Source organism: Elephas maximus, chromosome 8, assembly GCF_024166365.1.
Source record: "Elephas maximus indicus isolate mEleMax1 chromosome 8, mEleMax1 primary haplotype, whole genome shotgun sequence".
NCBI classification, from domain to species: Eukaryota; Metazoa; Chordata; class Mammalia; order Proboscidea; family Elephantidae; genus Elephas; species Elephas maximus.
The window spans coordinates 100,179,079-100,194,584 of NC_064826.1; the positions used below are offsets into that span (position 1 = coordinate 100,179,079).

General features: G+C 38.5%; 1 protein-coding gene and 1 gene segment (V, D, J or C); both read right to left on the minus strand.

Moving 5' to 3' along the window:
- The window catches only part of LOC126081592 (T-cell receptor gamma chain C region C10.5-like), a 74,459-nt gene continuing 58,953 nt past the window's right edge, over positions 1 to 15,506 (minus strand). Inside the window, 3 exon segments of the C gene segment in view lie at positions 1 to 982; positions 3,293 to 3,340; positions 5,860 to 5,943. Coding sequence covers positions 840 to 982; positions 3,293 to 3,340; positions 5,860 to 5,943 — 275 coding nt within the window.
- LOC126082090 (uncharacterized) lies at positions 9,247 to 13,882 on the minus strand. The gene is given in 3 exon segments (XM_049894537.1): positions 9,247 to 9,435; positions 10,184 to 10,321; positions 13,844 to 13,882. A coding segment is annotated over 1 exon segment (177 nt). The 5' UTR covers positions 9,424 to 9,435; positions 10,184 to 10,321; positions 13,844 to 13,882.

Here is a 15,506-nt window from a genome sequence, read left to right on the forward strand (position 1 = left end):
AAGTAACATTGCACCTTCATTACCTGTGGCTCCTCTCAGAGCCAGGGCTCCAAGGAAGTGTCATGCTGTTTCCTACCTTGGACTTTCAGTTAGATTTTATCAAATTAAAGTATGCACGGAAAAAGCAGAGTTCTAATATTTTTAAAATTTATTGTTCCTATATGTAAAAAACAAAGGACAGAATTCACATAGCAAAGAGGGTGGCTTCAGGGAGTATAAAATGGAAGATTTTAAGGCTGCCATCTGGTTAAGGAACACATTAACTGGGTATGGCAGGAAGTCTCTGGGTGATGCAAATGGTTAAGTGCTCCACAGATATCAAAGGGGTGGAGATTTGAGTCTCCCCAGCAATGCCTCAGTAGAAAGGCCTGGTCATCTACTTCTGAAAAATCAGCCATAGAAAACCCTGTGGAGCACAGTTCTAATCTGACACAGATGGGGTCGCCATGAGTCAGAATCAATGCAACGCCAACTGGTAACTGGTAAAAGGGCATGACTAGAAATGGCACACTGCCTATACTCAGTGTGTTTATTTGGCTTGGCTTGGAAAAGGTGGTGGAGATTATAATAAAAGATGGTGCTAAAGGCTTCCATGAGAGACCTCTTACCCCTTGGCCCTGCCCTTGGATAGTGGTAGCAGTTTTTGATTTGTTACAAAGTAAGCTTTTCCTAGTTTGTCCAGTGGTTTCAGTTTGTCAATAATAACACGATTAAAAAAAAAGTACACATGAAAACTGAAAGAACCGAAACTCAGAAAGAAAATCTAGCTAGATCCTAAGCAGGAAGTTTTAGGAACAATAAAAGATGAAGAAAAGATGGCTTCTTTGTGCCACCATCTGCTATGAACTCTTTCCATCACCACAGACTTCTGTTCTTCTGAGTAGACAGAAGACGACCATGGCCAAGTAGACGGCACTCTTGAGAAGGAGGAGGAGATAGGTGTAATAGGCAGAGGTGTTCGTGAGCTGCAGCTGCAGGGTATCTAAGAGAAGTTGTTCAATTAGTTTCTTCTGCTCTTTTGAAAGGACAGGACATATTAATGGGGTGGGAGTCACAAGTATTTATATCTAATGATCTATATTGAAGTGACTCCACATACCCACAAGAACCCAAAAGTAAATATCTACCACTACCACCATCAACAACAAGACAATTCAAAATTTAGCTTGCAGGTCTAGTTAATGAATGAACTCTGCTAACACTCACTTGAGACACTTCCAAGTCTTAAAGACTAAGGTTGCGTTTTTAATGAATGAGTCCAAGTAGGAAAAACTATTTTTAATAAGTAGCTTTTAGTATTTATTTATCCCCGCCATGTCTATAAGTAATAATAAATAGATAATGTTCACTGAGCATTAACCAAAGGCCAGGCACTATCTGAGAACTTTGTATGTAAAGCTTTAGTCTTATTTAATCTTTACAACACCCTATGAAGAGGATATTATTTCTACTTCCATTTTACAAATAAAGAAAATTCAAACAGGGAGAGAAGTAATTGGCTTGATGTCATGCAACCAGCAAGTGGCAGAACCCAAATTTCAACCTCAGGAACATGCCTTTAGGGAACAGGGTTTTAGCTACTCTGAAATTCTGCACCTCCATGTGGAATAAATACCCCAGACATCAACACTTTTAAACATACATGTAAAGATGAATTGTTGACATAGAAGCATCTGAACCATTAGAAGTTGTGCATGAAGTACGATCCCTATGAAGGGTACAACACACGGAAATGTGGTGGTGTCGGCAGGGACATGGTTTGGAAATTCTAGAAAAAAGGGCATTATAGGAAATGGAGGAAAGTAGCTAATCCAAATTCTTCAAACTTTTAGAAGGTCATAGCTAACTGTCTTTCCTAAATGTCTCCCATTGTGGCTATGATACTACAAGAAAAGTGCACTTAATGGCCTTTGAAGTTTTGCAAGGAATATGCAGTGTCAAGAAATAATGAATGACAATGATGGTAGCTGCTCAATGAACCATAAGACTGAACCGCTTCCTATGGAAACTTCCATTTTACATGTTTGATCTTCAGAGTCAGAACTTCAGAATCAGTAGAACTTGGTATGGAAAGGGATCTCAAGAGGTGATGTGTTCATAACCTCTGGGCCTTGGTCAGGTAAGGTGTTACTGTCTCTCCTTGCCTGGTGTGGCAGGTGAGGTCCAGGGGCCCCTTGTTATTGGAAATGGAGGAAGGACTAACAGAGCTAGGGCCAATGCTTCTAGCAACTTTTCTTACACACATATAGGGACAAGGGGCTGGAAACAAGTATTGATTCTGTACCTGCTAAGTGAGATACATCGATGGATTTTTTTTTTTTTTATGCTAGACAGTTCATGTGTGTTTCCTTATCTTTTCAATGACTCTGAGTTAGCTGTAATTATTTCTTTTGTAGAGGAGGCAAGTATTGCTCAGAAAAAAATAAAAGAGAAAAATTTATCCATATTCATGCCACAAGTAATTAAAAGAACTGGGATGAAAGTCTAGTCCGTGGTACTCTGAAGACCATGCGCACCCATCCTCTACCATGTCTCCACTGGGTTTTAGGGCCTTGGACTTGAGATTTCTTGCTCTATGACTATTTCAGAGGAAGACTAGAGGGCTGAGTTAAGTGTATGAACTCTTGATTCAGATGGCTTAGGGTTTAAATTCCACATCTACCATATTGTGATGCGGTATAGGGCGCTTAATTTTAGCTCATTGCCCTCATCAATAAAATGGGGGAAAAATGCTGTACCACCTCATAGAGGAATTGTGAGGATTACACAGGAAAATTCCTGCAGAATACAGCACAATGCCTTCTGTATCAGAAGCTCTCAGTAAGTGTCAGTTATCTACTAGTGACTAGAACTAATTCACCGCTCCTTGGAAATCCTAAGGGGCAGTTCTACTCTGTCCTATAATGTCGCTGAATCAGAATCGACCCCACAGCAATGGGTTTACCAAGAACCAAAGGCAAAAAAAAAAATTTAGAAACAACTTGATACCATGTTTTCCTCAGTCATTAGAAACAAAAGCCACAGGAATAAACGGTGTTCATTTGTTGAAATAATTCAGAGCATATCACAGCACATTTTAATTTACAGGCAATCTCATCCCAAACCCAGCAGTTTAGTGTGTGAAGATGACTACTAGGAACGTGGATAAATTTAAACTCTGGATCATTCTATTCTGCAGCATCCAGCCACTGTGATTTTTCTACCTTAAGCTAGGGAAATGTAACCATTAAGGTGATCAAGAGGAAAAATATGCTATAGCATGACCCACAGGCAAACATAGGCAAAAACTTACCATCTTCATCTTTCAAACAAGCTTTTGTGGAATTTGTAAGTGCAATGTCTAGAAGAAATGAGAGCAAGTATTAATCAGTTGTTCATGCCCATTATTTAATGGTATGTGTGTGTGTGTGAGAGTGTGTATATATATGTATGTATATACATATGTATATATATATATATACACACACACACACAATCTTCCAACAGAGAGAGAGCCATTAAAAAATAAAAGCCCCCTAAATGCTAGCAAGCAGCCATCTAAGATGCATCAATTGGTCTCAACCCACCTGGATCAAAGGAGAATAAAGAACACCAAGGACACAAGGTGATTACGAGCCCAAGAGACAGAAAGGGCCACATGAACCAGAGACTATATCATCCTGAGACCAGAAGAACTAGATGGTGCCTGGTTACAACCAATGATTGCCCTGACAGGGAACACAACAGAGAACCCCTGAGGGAGCAGGAGAGCAGTGGGATGCATACCCCAGATTCTCATAATACCAGACTTAATGGTCTGACTGAGACTGGAAGGACCCTGGTGGTCATGGCCCCCAGACCTTCTGTTGGTCCAGGACAGGAACCATTCCTGAAGCCAACTCTTCAGACATGGATTGAACTGGACAATGGGTTGGAGAGGGATGCTGGTGAGGAGTGAGCTTCTTGGATCAGGTGGACACTTGAGACTATGTTGGCATCTCCTGCCTGGAGGGGAGATGAGAGGGTGGAGGGGCTTATAAGCTGGCGAAATGGACACGAAAAGAGAGAGTGGAGGGAGATAGCGGGCTGTGTCATTAGGGGGAGAGTAATTGAGAGTGTGTAGCAAGGTGTATATGGGGTTTTGTGTAAGAGACTGACTTGATTTGTAAACTTTCACTTAAAGCAAAATAAAAATTATTAAAAAATAAAAGCATCCACAATTCCAAGAATAATTGGCCTTGATTCTGTGCAATTCAGTAGGTTCAATTCATACACTATGTTTCGGCACATGAGATTTCTCATCTGAGCAAAGGAAAGCAGCCATACCTTTCCTAAGTAGAGAAAACCCTGAATTTTTTCTTATAATCATCAATTTCTCCATTTCATGCAAATTGTTTTCTGAAATTGCATTTGTGGAAAAAATGACAATGCTATTAATAAATGGTAACACCCATTGGAGCCCTGGTAGTGTAGTGGTTAAGAGCTCAGGCTACTAACCAAAATGTGGGCAGTTCAAATCCACCAGCTGAACCTTGGAAACCCTTTGGGGCAGTTCATAGGGTCTCCATGAGTCACAATCAACTTGAAAACAACAGGTTTTTAACACCCATTGAGTTAACATTACTGTGCCCACACAAGGTTAAATGCTTCGCATACTTTACCTTGTTTAACACCCCCAAACATGCTGAAGTCAGTTTTGTTATGGACAACCTTGGTTTACAAATGAGGAAATGAGACTTAGAGTGTAAGTAACTTCCCGAAAGTCATACAAAAGAGGGGCAGAGCTAGTATGCAAACGGTGGTGGTGGAGGATTAAATAAGATAAGGCTTTTGGAGAGTACTTTGTAAAAATAATCCATAGAAGCACAGAAAAAATAACCTAGAAAGAGACAACCTAGTTCCACCATTGAGGACACTAAGAAAATCTCTTCTGTGTGTCTTAATTCTTCTCTGAAAATGGTCTTAATTACAGAAGCTCAGCATTTTCAGTACAATTCTTCCTGGTTACAAAAAGATTGGCTAGGTCACATTTATAGTTCTCTGAAAATGTAAAACTTGAAGTGAGAGTTGTGTTTACCTAAAACCCAGTGCCATCGAGTCAATTCTGACTCATAGCGACCATGTAGGACAGAGTAGAACTGCCCCACAGAGTTTCCAAGGAGCACCTGGCGGATGCAAACTGCCGACCCTTTGGTTAGCAGCCATAGCACTTAACCACTAAGCCACCAGGGTTTCCTGTATTTACCTACGATGTAAAAAATAAAACAAAACAAAAACATTTTCATGAAGATAATTGACTGTTGATAGGGAGAAACAGTTGCACTGGCACACTGGTTGTTTCAGTTTATCCTTTTTCTACGGGACGTGCTCCTGTCCACATGGAAAAGATTCTGCTATGCAATTATACGTACTCAACAAGATGTTGTTTTGGTCTGTTCTAAAAACTGGGTTTGAGAGGTGGGGCCAAGATGGCAGCATAGACGCTTCCTGCGGTCCCTCATACAACAAAAACCCCAAAAAATAAGTGTATCGATTATATATGACAATTTAGGAGCCCTGAACATTAAAGGCAAAGTTGAGGAATCAGACTGAGTAGCAGGGGGAGGGAGAGACGGTTCAGAAACAGCAAGAAGTTGCCAGACTTGACCCAGCAGGAACCAGCATCCTGCAGGCCAGATCCACTGGTGCGAGCTCGAAGAGGGAAGCGGTGGCATTTCGGATACGTTTTCCACGTCAGGAGAAACCAAGCAGTGGAGTGTCTACTTGAGCCTCCAGAATCAGTGAAAAGCGGTGCTCAATCAGCAAAATATAAATACATGCATCTAACCTACAGAGCAGATCAAAAAATACCCCTTTGGAAAAAAGCCCTCTCCCACTTACCTGCTCCCTTTCCGCTCTGCACTGGGTCCGAGCCAGCTGCATCCCCTGGGCTGGGAGTAGGACCTATCACACCATCCTCCAGGCCTGGGAGAGGGAACAAATTAACAAACAGGGAAAGAATAATCTGCCAGCTTCCCTAAACTGGGAACTCAGGGCAGAAACAGCTCCTTTGCCTAGGTGCGGGCATAAGGGGTCCACAGACTTTGAATGCCTTTCACCCCTGCATAGACCTGTGTGGGCCCATTTCAACAGCATAGGCCCTCATTAGCACCATATAGCAGGGTATATACCTGAAGTCTAACTTCAACAGTTTCAACTATATGGTAGAGAAGCAGGTTTGTGACATTTGACTGCACACTGCCTATTAAGCAGGGTCCTCACCTACCCACATCAGGGGCCTGAGGACTGGTGGCTCCACCCATGCCACCTAGCCACCAGCAACAGGGGCCCAAGAATAAGTGGTGCCTCCCAGTCCTTACAGCCAAGAGCATTGGGTGCCCAGAGTCCAGCTGCAAAACCCACCACCTATGTGCTCTAGGGAACAGGGACATGTTTTCCTCACAGACACTAAGGGCCAGTTGTCAGGCCCCTGCCTTGCTCAGTGTGTGACTCCCTACTGCAGTCAATACCTGTGCCTACACCAATCACATTTGCTCGTCTAGGACTGTAGGCGAGAGCCTGCACCACACGCTTGGTGACGGACTACCTGGACACCTGAGCTTAATCTATACTCCTGGGCTCGCATACCTAGTAAGAGTTCTAACCACCTGGTGACAGGACGTTAGAGCTTCAAAGGTGCCAATTATCAAACAGCTCACTCGGGCTGCCTATTTGGGCGTATCGAAGGGAAAAAAAAAAAAATGGGTTACAGGTATAGGCTTTAGATCAAATCCCAGGAATGAAAATATTAATGTAAAAATGTTGAAATGTTAAATACCTTCATCAACTGACTTTTCCTTATAGTGACTCATTCTTTTCCTTATAGTGACTTTACTTGTTAAAAGATAAATAAAAAATCCTATCGCCATGCATTGACTGAGGTAAAAACAATAAAGTAACCATTACTCATTATGAAACATTTACATGTATCCTAAATTCTCTCTCTCAGTCAGGGTTGGTCACACACTTGGACCAGATTAGTTTTCTCTCTCCTCAGAATTGCTTTATTGATTCAGGCTTCCAAGTCATATTTTTTAACTTTTATAAAAAAAAAAAACTTTCAAGAAATAGTGAGGGAGACTTGTATAACATTAGAACATTCTCACTAATAGTGTTACCATGAGAAACCCATGTGAACCATTGGTTTTGGTATTTAATGCTTAGTAAAAAAAAAAAAAAAAATTTTTTTTTTTTAAACATATAAGGGGAGCCCCTGGGTGATGCAAATGGTTTATTATGCTCAGCTGCCAACTGAAAGGTTGAGGTTAGAATCCATCCAGGGGTGCCTAGCAATCAAGTGAAAAATCAGTCATTGGAAACCCTACATTTCTACTCTGACACACATGGAGCCGCCATGAGTGGGAATCAATTCAACAGCAACTGGTAGAGGAACATAATACGGACTGAAACATCCCTCCTTTATGATAATAATCATTGTAGAATTTACTGTATTCTCATTTTTTCTGACCACTAGAAAACTCAGAACCTAAGTGGACACTTAGACACAGTGGTTGTATTAGCCTTTCAGTTGCATATTTGCTTTCCCTCAGTTTCTTAGCAACGGAATTAGGGAATTAGAGCTGTTTTTATAATTCTTTTTAAGAAAGGACATAAATACAAGAAATATATTAATGAATATGTCCATGTTATGACTTTGAAAGCAGCATTTTCACAGAGTTTATTTCATTTGCTCTTTATCCCAGCCCCATGAGTTGCGATGAACACTTACCAACTCAAGTGTTAAAGCCACACTTGGTAATTGGAGAAACAAAGAATCTGAGAGAATAAAGACTTAAGAAATTAGGTCATGTTTGCTACTTTTAGTTACTGCTTGGTCCATACTGCTTAAAAAGGCCTTGTTTGCTTAAAGGGAAAAGTACGAAACTATCTCTTCCCAGCACCTGGTGCCTTTGGTCTGTTAAGACCGAGGACTTTAATGCATAGTGAGGTACTAGACCACTGCCAGGGCTAGGATACAGCCCTATAGCCACACTGTCTAAATACGTAAGGCATCTGCATCAAAGTGCCTCATAGGGATGACATATCTGAATCAAGGATGATATGTAAAGAGTATCTTTCCTTTCCTGGGGTACATCCTCCTTGGGACACCAGCTCATCCTAGTCCATTGATCATAGATCCTCTCCAGGGCTGCCATAAACTAGTTGCACAATAAATGTCTATTGCACTACATTTACCAAAGGTAAGAAATGCACTTATTATGTAGAATATAAGCATATTTGTATATATTGTTGTTGCTGTTAGCTGCCATTGAGTTGATTCCAACGCACAGAGACCCCATGTGTACAGGGTAGAACTGCTCCATAGGGTTATCAAGGCTGCGACCTTTCAAAACCAGAGTACCAGGCTGTTTCCTCAGGCGCCTCTGGGTAAGTTCAAACCACTGACCTTTTGGCTCGTAGTCCAGCATTTAACAATTTGTGTCACTAAGGTTCTTAGTGTCGCCTACCTTTAATTATAAATTTTACATTACTGTAACATAAAATACAAATCTGAAAAACCTGAGGCCATAATAAATCTGCAGCAGCCAAGGTTCTCCTATCTTTTGTTGAGCCATGTTCTGAGTCCCTCATATGAATACCATTTTGTGTCCCAAGAACTCATTGTTTATGGGTTAAACATTGTGTATAGCAACACTGAAATGAGAGTGAACTTGCTCGATTCGTAGAATATTCCTGAAAATATAATTTCTCTTATTTACTGATCAAGTAAAGTCATCCAAAGTGGAATCTTTTGGAGCATCTATTGTGTTAAGTTGCTAGGTGCTTTCATATATATTGTCTCATTTAATTCATACAACAACCCTAAAAACACCGTGTGACCTTTACATTTTGTATAACGAAACTGTGGCTGAGATAGATTAAGTAAAATTTTCAGGTTTTTCCCCCCCCCCAAAACCTACATCATTCTCATTCTCTGGGGAAATAGTAGGGTGTTATTAGTGCTGCCATTAAATGTAATGATATTTAAGAAGGATTTACATTTGTTCGCTTGCATTGATACTTGACAGAAAAGGTGGGAAATTTCCTTAGAAATAAGTCTTCTGGGAGTTTATATTTATATACACATACCTCTCTTTATTGAAGGAAAAAGAATCATTTTATCAGCTTCTTTAATGTTCTCATGTTTGACCACACACTGGTGGTCTTTATCCCACGACTTTTCTGTCACGGTCAGCCAGCTGAATTTCATGAAAGTGTCACCAGTCTTTATCGTATGTCCTTGCTGGGACTCCAGAATCCTATTGCTGTTCTTTTCTTTCCAATCTACTTTAATAACATCAGGGAAAAACTTCTCAAGAAGACAAAGATATGTTCCAGCTTTGTGCTCGATTGTTTCAGAAACTGAAGGAAGAAAAATTGTGGGCTTGGGGGAAAGATCTGCATCAAGGCTTTTATCTGTAGAGGAAAGTGAAATACCGATTAAAAAGCATTGTTAGCGAAGCACAGATGTTGCCATTTGCAACAAGCTAGAAAAGTTGCCATTGATATAGCCACTACCATAACTTTTCATCCTTGCAATACATTTCGAGGTACATATTATTGTCCTCATTTGACAGATGGGGAAGAGATTCAGGAGGTTAAGTAATATGCCCAAAGTCACAGCTACTAGAACCTGGGTTAAGAGCTGGCCTTTGTCCTTTCTGTACCTGGTATTTAATGGCCCCATCGCAAGGCTTCCAACATTCTTGAACACATTTTTTTATTTCCTTTGTTCAGTCATGATGGAGCATGTTTTCAAGGTGGGTGAGAAGGTGTGGGACAGGAGGCCAGAGAACTTTAACCTGCTTGGATCTCTCACAGATGAGAATCTTTGGTCTCTTCTAAAGTGCTTCCTTTTCCCATCCTGTGAACTTTGGAAATTTTACCCTCTTTTTTGGCTAAATAACTCACATCCTCATCTCTCTCACATTCTCATAATCTGTGACTCTGTGGAAACACAGACTCTTCATTTAAGCTGAATGGAGTGTGCCATATTGATTTGATCTCCTATGTGAGTAAATGTCAAGAGGAAGTTTTTTATTGTTAATGCTGTTTTTTAATAACATACATTTACTTGTTATTAAATTTTTTTTTAAGAGAATCTACTTCATTTGTAGTTACAATTATGATGTTGACCTTTCAGCATCTGATGTGGATCCCATACCCAGATCTGAAGCTCATGGAGTTCCTCTAGTTGATCTCTAACTTTATAAACATCTCAATTTCATGTAAGAACCACTCAAGGTTTTTTGATAGTACAGTATGAAAACTGCACCTCCAAATGATTTATGATGTCTTGAATCTAGAAGCAAAACAGTAATATTTCCAATAAGCATTTTATGGATTATTCTCAGAAATGGTCTAATTTTAAATTTATCAAATAATTCACTTACCAAAGTTTGTTTCCCCTTAGAAACTGCTCACAAAAAGCACTTTTTATTTTGGAATTTCTTTTTAAGTTTAAGCATGGTAAAGAATATGCCAGAGGTATATTTTTCATAATTATTTTAAGATGAATTTACTCCATTAGTGAGAGGGTCCATACATATCAGCATATCCATATTTTGACTCTCAGTGGCTCTCCCAAAATTTGAATCTACCACATTAGCTCTAAACTGTTCTGAAGTTCCACTATTTTATTTCAACCTACTGAATAAATGCATGTACAATCGGTGTAATGTGGAAAATTACAGTTGCAGAGTTTTTTCTGAACATAATATCAAAATATATAACAAAATATGATAAGCTTCCAAAGGCACGTCACTTGAAATATTGCAGGAATGTTCATTATACATGTATTGTTAATCCAATGACTGAAATTATAAATTGTAGAATCGTTTCCAATTTAATTTCCAGTTGAAAAGCAAATGCTGAACTAATAATCTCTTTGAGCTAGTTGTATTTGTTTAATAACTCAACAGGCAATTTATTAAGAAAAAAAAAAGGTTTGGAATTCTCATTTGAGAAGAAAAGAAAGAAAAAAACTTGAGGATTTTTGCCTGAGGAGCAAAGACCTTTTTTTTTCCTTTTCTTCTCAAATGAGAAATTCAGTTCTTTTTTTTTTTTCCTTAATACAGTGCCTGTTGAATTATTAAATAAACATACACCTAGCTGAAAGAGAATATTAGCTAAGCACTTGTGTTTCAATTGGAAATCAAATTGGAAAGGATTTTACCACTTCCAATTTCAATCATTGGATTAACATGAATGTACTGTCCATGGAAGCAGTAGGCAAGAAATCAAATGAAATATTGCGTCTGGGCAAATCTGCTGCAAAAGATCTCTTTACAGTGTCAAAAAGCAAAGATGTCACTTTGAGGACTAAGGTGAACCTGATCAAAGTCATGGTATTTTCAACTGCCTCATATTCGTGTGAAAGCTAGAAAATAAATAAGCAAGACCAAAGAAAAATAGACACCTTTGAATTATGGTGTTGGCGAAGAGTATTGAATACACCAAGGACTTCCAGAAGGGCAAACAAATCTCTCTCTGAAGATGTACAGCCAGGATGCTTCAGCAAGGATGGCAAGACTTCTTCCCAGGTACTTTGGACAAGTTATCAGAAGGGACCAGTCCCTGGAGAAGGGCCTCATGCTTGGTAAAGTAGACAGTCATCCAAAAAGAGGAAGACCCTCAATGAGGTGGATTGACACAGTGGCTGCAACAATGGGCTCCAACATAACAAGGATTGTGCAGATGACATCGGACTGGGCCATATTTCATTCTGTTGTATGTAGGTTTGCTATGAGTCGAAAGGAACTTGATGGCATCTAACAACAACACAACTGCAAAACTACAGATTTTAATATTTAAACAGTAAGCATATAATGTTGATTTTTAAAAATCTGGCTATAAATATAATTATGTCAAATATGCTTATTTAATTCCATATATCTTGTTTTTAGTATAAATACTATGTTTATTGGTTATAATTGCAAGATGAAAATCCTGGTGGCATAGTGGTTAAAAGCTATGGCTGCTAACCAGAAGGTCTGCGGTTGGACCCACCGACCTACTCTGTCCTATATAGGGGGTTTGCTTTGAGTCAGAATCAACTCCATGGCAACATGTTTAATACAAAGAGTGTGTATTTCTACAAACTTTCATTTCATTTAATAAAAAGGAATAGGTTATATATAATAAGATTCAATTTTTCAATTCTATGTTATATTTACATACTTTCTGTCTTCAATGCATTAAAGAATCTAAGTTTTATATGAGGTACTTTTTTTTCTTTGTAGGAATATATCTGATTCATTACACAAAATTGAAAACCAAATAATGAACTTTGTCGTTTTCTCTACTGTAAGACATCTTTCATTTCTTTTGTCCGTTTTCTTACTAAGTTCTTTAAGTTTAATTTCTTTCATGGGAAAGTAAATCTTAAACATCCATAGTTTCCTCAGTCTAATAGTTCTTGGTACTTGATATTATGTGATTAATGCCCTAATTTTGGGTTCTTATATTACATTTTTATTTTTTTGAAAACATTATCTTAAAAATATACTTAGAGTGTTTTTCCTGGTCAACATCTTCTTCATGACCCATATGGAATGCAGATTAAAAAATAATGGTTTATATAAAACATCTGCATAATTAAATAATACATTTGAGTTAAATTGTCTGAGTTGCTTATATTAATATGCAGTAGCATGAATTTTATATAACTATAAAACACGTAAAGTACATTTTCAGTTGAAAGAATGATTTTTCAATCCTACATATTGGTATTTGTCTAAGTGTTGTATATGTATATATATATATAGTCCTTTTCCTTTTATCAAATAAGTAATTATGGCTATTTAATATTTAAATACAAATTTCAGGCATACAACAAGTGTCTAATTGTATCGTATGGATTGACTACCTTGAACTTTATCTGTATGAATTTAAATAAATTTTTTTCTTGGTGAATATGAGCATGAAGCTTAAATTTATCGGCTTTAAATTTTAGGACCAATAACTACTGGTGTTAGAAATGACATTAACTAAGATAAAGAATTAAAATTTAAAGCACTTAGGACATCAACAACAAAAATTAAAACAAACACAACTTAAGCACATCTTTCTTGCCAAGTGAGGAAAAAGTCTGTTAAGAGTAAATTTTCTATGAGGGGCCAGTAAAATAACTTTACACTTGAGTAGTTAAAAGTACAACCGATTCCTGTGTGAATGTTATTGAGAGCAAACAACTCTCCTACTGAATATAATTCTCCCATTACAACTGAACGGGGCGGGGGGGGACAATTGAACCAGGGAAACATTTATCCAGCACCTAGTATGTGCTGGACAATGTGCGAAGCACTTTATTCACACTATCTTACTCAATTGCTGTGCAACCATGCAGGATACATACTGTTACCCCATCTTATGGATTAGAAAACTGAGGCTAGTGCATAATCACCCAAGTGCACATAAGCAGTAAGTGGTGGATTCGGAACTCCAATTGGTCTGACACCAAGGCCCAAGCTCTTTTCAAACACCATTTGATCATCAGAAAAGGAAAAGTGTCAAACTTACCTGTACTAATAATAAACTTTGTCCCAGAGTCAAACATTTCAAGGATATCATTACATACATGATATATGAGCACTTCCTAAAAACCCCTGTGTCTACAAAGCCAAATCCTATTACAATATTTGCACATTGTTGATGCTGTCCCTTAATATAGGAATTCATTTAAAAATCTCTCCTAAGATTTCTACATCTCTACCCCATCACATTCCTCCACCGTTTTTTCTAAACATTTTTACTATTATTCCAAATAAATTGTTTCTTGCCTCCCCACTATTACCTTGAAAAATTGCATTCTTCCGAGACCTACCTGTGACAATAAGTTTTGTTCCACCACCAAAGAGCTTTCTGTCATAGCTCCACAGTGATTCAACCTGTATCAAAAACTTTAGACTATTTCACCTTCTCTCAGTTCTTCAATTTCTAGTGGAAATATGATGGTCTGGGTTCAAGAGACCAGAGCTCTTGTCCTGGTTTGTTTTGCTAATAAGTCCTGGGGTGAAGCAAATATAGTAAATTTTATTTTTCTGAATACAGTGATGTTAGTGCAAATCAACGGAACATCACTACCAGCCCAGCACCAGTGTGAGACCAAAATGAAACAAAATATGAAAAAATTATTAAAGATCCTATAGAAATGCAGAAGGTTATCATTATTATTATCATTAAGGTTAGCAATTTGTCTGTTATGATTTGTGCTCCAAGCATTTGCTCCATCACAACTTTCTAATTACGTGGGTTCAAACCTTGCCCTTACTGATAGATTGCCTCATTTGGGGTTGTGATTAGATTTATGGTGTGACGAGTCGTTCCCTTGTTTGCGTTCTACCTGCTAATGTCCAAAATCTTCAAAACCATTGTCACAGGGAACGTTTCCTTTCACACACCCAATCTTTACTATGTAACATTTGTCTTGTCTTATCTGCAGCATTCAAGTGTTAAGAAAATCAAAGGGAACACCGGCTAAAGCCGATTACATGTGGTCAATACATGGGAATGTTTGTATTGCCCAGAACCTATGGCTCCTATTGCAGTCAGCAGCACAGCATGTTTGCACTCCAAGCTCTCACCAGAGATTTCAGCCTCAAACTGCCCTCTCTCTAGCTCAGGCGGAAAGCCCAGCTTGAAAGTCCTGGCAGTGAAGGTTACAAGGCAGAATGACTAGAGAAATGGCAGGGTCGTCAGGTCTTCGAATAAATCTATCATTTTGTTAGATGGCTAAAATGTTGCTAGCCTGACCGTATCTGCTGAAGGTCAACACCTGTAAATTACACTAAATGTTATAGCATTTTTGCTGTAGTTATTTCAAAGGGATTTGTAGAAAGGTGAATATGAGGGCAATGTCCACTCTTACTTCACTTTCTTCATAAAGGACTCCTGTATTGAAGAGTTCTCTAATTTTACAGTGGGAAAAATACATTTGAAAAATTGGCATGCTTCATTTTATCAGTTAATAAAACATGAGTATTCCACTATGTTTCTGTCCTGTCTTCAAGCATACAGTTTTGCCCTGTGCTTCTTGCTAAGTAATCTCGGGCCTTTTCCCATCTCCTTTCTTTAATGTAATGCTTCTGATCTTCTGTCTTCATTTAATGGTCTTTCTGCACTTGAGTATTTTACTTTAGGTCTTCTCAAGTAGATTTTGGAAATAGGCAGGTTATTACTTACAGAGTTTATACACTCTTGCTTGTTTGTCTTTCTGCCCAGGATTTGACTGTTAGTAAGGTCTAACTCAAATATGACACGAGGGATGGGAGAGTGTGGTTGTAATTGTTAGCTGTTACATAGACGCAAGACATGCAGAATTCCAGCAAACTGAATGTGCCAGGTTATAAGGTGAGGTTTTCTTTCCCAAAATGGGAAGAGGGAAAGGGTTGCCTTATGTTTCAGTCCTTGTGCAACCTCTGATATTAGGAGATGCTCTTCTAATATTCTGCTTTGATCAAAACTCACTGTTCAGACAAGACAGCAGC